The following is a 9,128-nucleotide window of genomic DNA, read 5'->3' on the forward strand; positions in this document are numbered from 1 at the left end:
GCTCCATTTCTTTTATCTTTATTTATGTATTTCCAGTTTAATTTTCTTAGAATGTCACAAAATGAAAAATAAAAAAACAAATCATATTCTTAGCCTTAACATTTTGTTCACACAGACATTTTATTTTTAAATAGATCACTTATAGATCAATTATGGATTATCTTAATATATAGGCCAACTTATATACAAGTTTATATAAGGATTTCTTCTCCTTCAATCACACCATATTCTTAGTCCTTCATTTTATTTTAAAGGATTTGTCTCAATTGGATGAACAATAATGATGCCTCATTCTCTCTATTCTATATAACCAATGAACTTATTCCCTGTCTATGTGTAATTTTTAATTGATGTAACTTAATCTTATTGATGTGATGAGACTCTATTTGAAGATAGAGGATTTTTATTCATTTAAATCACCCAATGTAAATATTGCCATGAGTTAAATCACCACAATAGGGTGGTCCAATAATATTTTAAGATGTGTTTTGAGCTAGAATTTTCTAAGATACATATATATCAAAATATTAAACCACCTAAATTAGGATAATTTGTCCCCGTATGATAGCTCAAGTGTAGGAGTTAGGGGACATATGTGTTGGGTAGGAGGAGGTTTATAGATTGATTCGTGCTGGGTGACATTTATCTTTCCGATTTGAAAAAAAAAAAAAATTTACCCTTATGTGAGTTAGACAGCTTAATTTTAAACATTCACAATTTTATATTTATTGATGTGCTTCTCCGTTTTCAATTTCATGGAATATCACAAAATGAAAAATTGCTGGAAAAACCAAAAAATTCTTAGTAGCTACTTGCTAGTTAACATGTTCATGATATGAACATCTTCTATTTTTAAAAGAAGGCGGCAGATCAGTTATAGTTTATCTTAATATGCCAACTTGCATACACACGCACGCTTATATAAGGATTTCCCCTCCTTCATATTTTCCCACACCATCTTCATAGTTCATTTGGTTCATTCTAAAGCCATATCATACCTCCCTAACTCCCTTCCCACATTTTCCCCCAGATTGTTTTTAATGGCGCCAGCTCAGAAACCACTTCTGAAGCTTGAAGAGAAAGATGTTGTACTCATCAAACCATCAAAATCAACTCCTTCCTCTGTTCTTCCTCTGTCCACTCTTGACAATAGACCTGATGTCATTTCCTATGCCAAACTGTTCACGTATACCGACCAACAGTGCATGACTCTGATTCAATAGACCCTGCTCAAGTGGTCAAAGAAGCACTCTCAAAGGCTTTGATTTATTACTACCCTCTTGCAGGGAGGCTAGTAAGACATGCTGATGGAAAACTCAGAGTCCTTTGCGATGAAGAAGAATATGGTGTTCCATTCATAGAGGCAGTTGCTAGCTGCAGCCTTTCTTCTGTTGATTACTTGGATGGTGCTGACACTGAATTTGCAAGACACTTGGTGTTTGATCTTCCTACTGAGGATGAACAAGGTTACCAATACCCATTGGTGATCAAGTTGACCAAATTTCTTTGTGGAGGTTTCACAATTGGATTGGGAATGTCACATAGTGTTGTTGACGGCATCGGAGGATTTCAATTCTTCCGCGCGGTTGTTGAACTCGCGAGCGGAAGAAGCGAGCCCTCCGTGAAGCCTGTGTGGGAGAGACACAGACTGGTGGGATTAAAATCAATCACAGATGAAGAAACATTGACACGGCAACCCATGGATAACGCATCTTCGGCGGTTTCACCGTTTCTGCCAAAAGATGAACTCATTCAAGTCTGTTTTAAGGTGAGCGGCGAGACCTTAAAAAGACTCAAGTGGAGTTTGGAAAAGGAAAGTAATGATGGGAGTATCGCGACGAGTTTCGAATCACTTGGAGCCTACGTGTGGAGGTCGAGAACGAGAGCTTTGGAACAAAACAACGACGGTAAAACGCAGTTTTCTTTCCTTGTGGGAGCAAGAAAGCACTTGTTGCATGAGTCTCCTTTACTAGAAGGGTACTACGGGAACGCGATTGTGGATGCGTACGTAGTACTGACAGTAAAGGAGCTCAACAAACTGTCGCTCTCTGATATTGTGAAACGTATCAAAGAAGCTAAAAAAGCTGCTTTTGCTGCGGATTATGTTAAAAACTTTATGAACACTAAGGAGTCCAATCCAGTAGTGGATTTTACCCTGTATGGTAACGGTGCAATCATATTTCTAACTGAGTGGAAGCATGTGGGTTTCTCACAAGATGTAGATTTTGGAGGGAATGAAGCTGTGAATATGGTACCTGCCCCTAGCGGCTTGTTTGGCGGTCCGCCTTCGTGCATCTTCGCGCCTCCTAACAAATTGGATGATCCGTCAATGAAAGGAGGAGTTAGAATTTTCACCACGCTCCCAGTTGATGCTGTGGCAAAGTTCAGGAAGGAAATGGAAGCCATGAATGCGATCTGAGCATAAGATGTATCATATCTTTATTTTTTTTTTCTTTGTGATTTATTATTGTTGCGCTTTAATGAGTTTGTGATTTGGTGCATAGAAACTAGTTAGGGTGTGTGAGGAGATTGACTTAATAAGCAGAAGAACGTGTACTCCTTCGTTTCCGAGAGTGATCGTTATTCATCAAGAAAAAATATTGTTAAGTTGGATTGAATTTAATATCAAGCTTTGTTTAGCATTTTACACTCGTTTCATATTTATATATTTTCGAAAATTATATGTAAGTTGAGGTGTTTGAATCACAGAGAAGTTGCATGATGGTGGTCTTGAAAGTCACCGCAGAATTTCAAGATCTATGGCGTGGAAATGTACCTGCATAAGACATTACGACACTTAAGTTGTGCGTCTAAGAGACGTTCTAAGGAATTCAAATAGAACTCTAAAAATGATAAGAATGAATAACTTGTTATCACTGAAGGTATGAAAAACGGTAGAAAGGGGGGGGGGGTTTGAATAACGTTTTCAAGATAAAGCTTCCACCTTAAAGATTTTGACAAATCTTTCGAGAACTTAAGTGCTAAAGATAAGAGATAGAAAAGCACACAAGGATTTTATCCTGGTTCACTTGATAAATCACTCAAGCTACTCCAGTCCACCCGTTAAGGTGATTTCTGTAAGATCAAGTTTTGATCTAGTAGTACAACTCTATGTTTTGATGATTACAAGTTAACCTTTTGATATGAACAATTGTGGTACTCTAACGTGTTTTTCTGAGTGTGCTATTTACAGGCTCTGACCCTGACTCAATTTCACACAAATCAGAAGCACTGTGTATAAAGGGTAACCCAAGCAACGCTTTCGCATTCACCATGTTCAGTATGAACAGTGGAAAAGCTTCAGAAGATCTGAAGCTATACAAACTCTGATGAGGACTCAGTCGCTAGAAGCTCTGATGATCCAGAAGTTCTGACAACCAAGAAACACTGAAGGTTCAGATGTTCCGATGGTGTAGAAGACTCTGAAGATCCAGAAGCTGAATAGTGGAAACTCTGAAGTCCAGAAGCAAGAAACTCTGAAGGCCATGTTCTTCCCTCTGAGTTCAGAATCAGAAGATACAATGGTCAGAGGATCTGTGCTTTCCCTCTGACTCTGATCAACCTGCTTCACAAGTTCCAATACGAAGCATTCCTCTGATCAGAAGTCTCCTAGGTTAAAAGGTCAAGTCGCTATCCAAGTACAAAAGCAAGTGTACCTTCCTGACGACCTACCTAACGTTCTCAGCCACAGCAGAAGCTGGATTTTCCAGAACTGCCCTCCAACGGTAGCATTTCCATGCAACGCTCAACCCTAATCCTTGGAGTATATATAGAGGCTGAAGATTGAAAGAAGCGGCTAGAAGAAAAAAAAAATATACAAGAAGCAATACACACGCGCAAGACATATTCTAAGCTTTCTTTCATCTTGTAATTTATTTTAGTTTACACTCAGCTTATTCAGAAGCAAACCCTTGTAAACACCAACCTCAAACAGTTGTTTGATTTTCCTTTAGGAGATCAAGGTTGATCGGATCCTAGAGAAGACTAAGAGAGTGAATCTTAGTGTGAGCTAAGTCAGTGTAATTGTTAGTCACTTGTAGGTTTCAAGTGCAGTTGTAACTCTTACCTGATTAGTGGATTGCCTTCATTCTAAGAAGGAAGAAATCACCTTAACGGGTGGACTGGAGTAGCTTGAGTGATTTATCAAGTGAACCAGGATAAAATCCTTGTGTGCTTTTCTATCTCTATCTTTTGCACTTAGTTCTCGAAAAGATTTGTTAAAATCTTTAAGGTGGTAGTTTTTGTACTGAAAACGTTATTCAAACCCCCCCTTTCTACCGTTTTTCATACCTTCAATTGGTATCAGAGCGCAAGTTCTGATTACCACACCTAACAGTGTTCAGTGATCCGGGCCGGTGTGAAAAACAATGGCTGCCACCACCAGTGAAACTCAAAGAGATGGTTACAACGCAAAGCCTCCTATGTTCGATGGTCAAAGGTTCGAATATTGGAAAGATAGACTGGAAAGTTTCTTTCTGGGTTTCGATGCAGATCTCTGGGATATTATTGTGGATGGCTATGAGCGTCCAGTTGAGGCAGATGGCAAAAAGATCCCAAGGTCAGAGATGTCTGCAGATCAAAAGAAGCTGTACTCACAACATCATAAAGCAAGAGCAATTCTTCTAAGTGCTATCTCCTATGAGGAGTACCAGAAGATTACAGATCGTGAGTTTGCTAAAGGCATTTTTGATTCTCTGAAGATGTCTCATGAAGGAAACAAGAAAGTCAAAGAATCAAAGGCATTGTCTTTGATCCAAAAGTATGAATCCTTCATCATGGAGCCAAATGAGTCCATTGAAGAAATGTTCTCCAGATTTCAACTGCTTGTAGCTGGCATACGTCCTCTCAACAAGAGCTACACAACAAAAGATCACGTCATAAGGGTCATCAGGTGTCTTCCTGAAAGTTGGATGCCTTTGGTGACTTCAATAGAGCTCACGAGAGATGTTGAGAATATGAGTTTAGAAGAACTCATCAGCATTTTGAAATGCCATGAGCTGAAGCGCTCAGAGATGCAAGATCTGAGGAAAAAGTCCATAGCCTTGAAATCCAAATCTGAAAAGGCTAAGGTTGAGAAGTCAAAGGCTCTTCAAGCTGAAGAAGAAGAATCTGAAGAAGCATCAGAAGATTCTGATGAAGATGAGCTGACTCTGATCTCCAAGAGACTCAACCGCATCTGGAAGCACAGGCAGAGCAAGTTCAAAGGCTCTGGAAAGGCAAGAGGAAAGTCTGAATCCTCAGGTCAGAAGAAGTCATCAATCAAGGAAGTCACTTGCTTTGAGTGCAAAGAATCAGGGCACTACAAAAGTGACTGTCCAAAATTGAAGAAGGACAAGAAGCCAAAGAAGCACTTCAAGACCAAGAAGAGTCTGATGGTGACATTCGATGAATCAGAGTCAGAGGATGTTGACTCTGATGGTGAAGTCCAAGGACTCATGGCTATTGTCAAAGACAAAGGAACAGAGTCAAAGGAAGCTGTTGACTCTGACTCAGAATCAGAAGGAGATCCAGACTCTGACGATGAAAATGAGGTATTTGCTTCCTTCTCTACCTCTGAACTGAAACATGCTTTGTCTGATATCATGGATAAGTATAACTCCTTGTTGTCTAAGCATAAGAAGCTGAAAAAGAACTTATCTGCTGTTTCTAAAACTCCTTCTGAACATGAGAAAATCATATCTGATTTGAAAAATGATAACCATGCTTTAGTTAATTCTAACTCTGTGCTTAAGAATCAAATTGCAAAGTTAGAAGAAGTTATTGCCTGCGATGCCTCTGATAGTAAGCATGAATCTAAGTATGAAAAATCTTTTCAAAGATTCCTGGCTAAAAGCGTAGATAGAAGCTTAATGGCTTCAATGATCTATGGTGTAAGCAGAAATGGAATGCATGGCATTGGCTATTCTAAACCAATTAGAAATGAGCCTTCTGTGTCTAAAGCTAAATCCTTGTATGAATGCTTTGTTCCCTCTGGTACCATATTGCCTGATCCTGTACCTGCTGAAGTTGCTAAAAACCCTCTTAAAAAGGGATCTTTCTCTATGACTAAATATCATGCAAATATTCCTTTAAAATATCATGTTGAGACACCCAAGGTGATCAGAACCTTTGGGGTAACTAACAAAAGAGGACCCAGAAAGTGGGTACCTAAGGACAAGATTATCTATGTTGCAGATATCCTTGATAGCTCCACTGAAACACCAATCATGGTATCTGGACAGTGGATGCTCGCGTCACATGACGGGAGAAAAGCGTATGTTCCGAGAGCTGAAACTTAAGCCTGGAGGCGAAGTTGGCTTTGGAGGAAATGAAAAGGGTAAAATTATTGGTACTGGTACTATTTGTGTAGATAGTAGTCCATGCATTGATAATGTTTTATTGGTAGACGGCTTAACACATAACTTATTGTCTATAAGTCAATTAGCTGACAAGGGTTATGATGTTATATTCAATCAAAAGTCCTGCCGGGCTGTAAGTCAGATCGATGGCTCTGTTCTGTTTAACAGCAAGAGGAAGAACAACATTTATAAGATCAGATTATCTGAGTTGGAGGCTCAGAATGTGAAGTGCCTTCTGTCTGTTAATGAAGAGCAGTGGGTATGGCATAGACGGTTAGGGCATGCCAGTATGAGAAAGATTTCTCAGCTGAGCAAGCTAAACCTTGTCAGGGGCTTACCCAATCTGAAGTTCGCTTCAGACGCTCTTTGTGAAGCATGTCAGAAAGGCAAATTCACAAAAGTCCCTTTCAAGGCAAAGAATGTTGTCTCAACCTCAAGGCCGTTAGAACTTCTGCATATCGACCTGTTTGGACCAGTGAAAACTGAGTCTATAGGTGGCAAGAGATATGGGATGGTTATCGTTGATGACTATAGCCGCTGGACATGGGTAAAGTTTCTAACCCGCAAGGATGAGTCTCATGCTGTGTTCTCTACCTTCATTGCTCAAGTGCAAAACGAGAAGGCTTGTAGAATTGTGCGTGTCAGAAGTGACCATGGTGGAGAGTTTGAGAATGACAAGTTTGAGAGTCTGTTTGATTCCTATGGAATTGCACATGATTTCTCTTGTCCCAGAACTCCTCAACAAAATGGTGTTGTTGAGAGGAAGAATAGAACTCTTCAGGAGATGGCTAGAACCATGCTCCAAGAAACTGGCATGGCTAAGCACTTTTGGGCAGAGGCAGTAAATACAGCATGTTACATTCAGAACAGAATCTCTGTGAGACCAATTCTGAAAAAGACTCCTTATGAATTGTGGAAGAACATAAAACCCAACATTTCTTATTTTCATCCTTTTGGCTGTGTTTGTTATGTTCTCAATACTAAGGATAGATTGCATAAATTTGATGCTAAATCTTCTAAGTGTCTATTACTTGGTTATTCTGATAGATCTAAAGGTTTTAGATTTTATAATACTGATTCTAAGACTATTGAAGAATCTATTCATGTTAGATTTGATGATAAGCTTGACTCTGACCAGTCAAAGCTAGTTGAAAAGTTTGCAGATTTAAGCATTAATGTTTCTGACAAAGGCAAAGCTCCAGAGGAAGTTGAGCCAGAGGAAGATGAACCAGAGGAAGAAGCTGGTCCCTCTAACTCACAAACTCTGAAGAAGAGCAGAATCGCTGCAGCTCATCCTAAGGAATTGATTCTGGGCAACAAAGATGAACCAGTCAGAACCAGATCTGCCTTCAGACCCTCTGAAGAGACCTTGCTGAGTCTGAAAGGATTGGTGTCCTTAATTGAACCCAAGTCCATAGATGAAGCTCTTCAGGACAAGGATTGGATTCTGGCCATGGAAGAAGAATTGAATCAATTCTCCAAGAACGATGTTTGGAGCTTAGTGAAGAAGCCTGAGAATGTCCATGTTATTGGAACGAAATGGGTATTCAGAAACAAGCTAAATGAGAAAGGAGATGTAGTCAGAAACAAGGCAAGGCTAGTTGCTCAAGGCTACAGCCAGCAGGAAGGAATAGACTACACTGAAACATTTGCTCCAGTAGCAAGACTGGAGGCAATCAGACTATTGATTTCTTTCTCAGTAAATCACAACATAGTTCTACATCAGATGGACGTAAAGAGTGCCTTCCTAAACGGTTATATCTCAGAGGAAGTCTATGTTCATCAACCCCCAGGTTTTGAAGATGAAAAGAAACCAGACCATGTGTTCAAATTGCAGAAATCACTCTACGGTCTGAAGCAAGCTCCCAGAGCATGGTATGAGAGACTTAGCTCATTCCTTCTGGAGAATGAGTTTGTAAGGGGTAAAGTAGATACAACTCTCTTTTGCAAGACTTATAAAGATGATATCTTAATTGTGCAAATTTATGTTGATGATATTATATTTGGTTCTGCTAATCAATCTCTATGCAAAGAATTTTCTGAGATGATGCAGGCTGAATTTGAGATGAGTATGATGGGAGAATTAAAGTACTTTCTGGGAATACAAGTTGATCAAACACCAGAAGGAACATATATCCATCAGAGCAAGTACACTAAAGAACTTCTGAAGAAGTTCAATATGCTGGAATCTACAGTGGCCAAGACTCCAATGCATCCAACATGCATTCTGGAAAAAGAAGATATAAGTGATAAAGTATGTCAGAAGCTCTATCGTGGCATGATAGGTTCACTTCTGTACTTAACTGCATCTAGGCCAGACATATTATTTAGTGTTCATTTATGTGCTCGTTTCCAATCAGATCCAAGGGAAACCCACTTAACTGCTGTTAAGAGGATCCTAAGGTATCTGAAAGGCACCACTAACCTTGGCTTGATGTATAAGAAAACATCAGAGTATAAGCTTTCAGGTTATTGTGATGCTGATTATGCTGGAGATAGAACAGAGAGAAAAAGTACTTCTGGAAATTGTCAATTTCTGGGAAGCAATCTAGTCTCATGGGCAAGCAAGAGGCAATCAACCATTGCTCTATCAACTGCAGAGGCAGAATATATCTCAGCAGCAATATGCAGCACTCAGATGCTCTGGATGAAACATCAGCTGGAGGATTATCAGATCCTTGAGAGCAATATCCCAATCTATTGTGATAACACTGCTGCAATTTCGTTGAGCAAGAATCCTATCTTGCATTCAAGGGCAAAGCACATTGAGGTAAAGTATCACTTCATTAG

The 9,128-nt window shown here is 39.5% G+C and overlaps 1 protein-coding gene across 1 annotated transcript; it reads left to right on the forward strand.

Moving 5' to 3' along the window:
- The first annotated feature begins 1,040 nt into the window (after window positions 1-1,040).
- On the forward strand, window positions 1,041-2,419 carry LOC130725138 (spermidine coumaroyl-CoA acyltransferase-like). Its single transcript, XM_057576391.1, has 2 exons — window positions 1,041-1,203; window positions 1,287-2,419. Exons 1-2 carry the CDS (start codon window positions 1,041-1,043, stop codon window positions 2,417-2,419), a joined length of 1,296 nt encoding a protein of 431 aa, XP_057432374.1.
- Window positions 2,420-9,128: the final 6,709 nt, after the last annotated feature.

This window comes from Lotus japonicus, chromosome 6, assembly GCF_012489685.1.
Source record: "Lotus japonicus ecotype B-129 chromosome 6, LjGifu_v1.2".
NCBI classification, from domain to species: Eukaryota; Viridiplantae; Streptophyta; class Magnoliopsida; order Fabales; family Fabaceae; genus Lotus; species Lotus japonicus.

What these genes read in the sequence shown, in the direction of transcription:
- LOC130725138 (XM_057576391.1), top strand. Translation starts at nt 1,041, where the DNA reads ATGGCGCCAGCTCAGAAACCACTTCTGAAGCTTGAAGAGAAAGATGTT. An exon ending in CACGTATACCGACCAACAGT is followed by an intron (nt 1,204 to 1,286) that starts GCATGACTCTGA and finishes ACCCTCTTGCAG; the next exon opens with GGAGGCTAGTAAGACATGCT.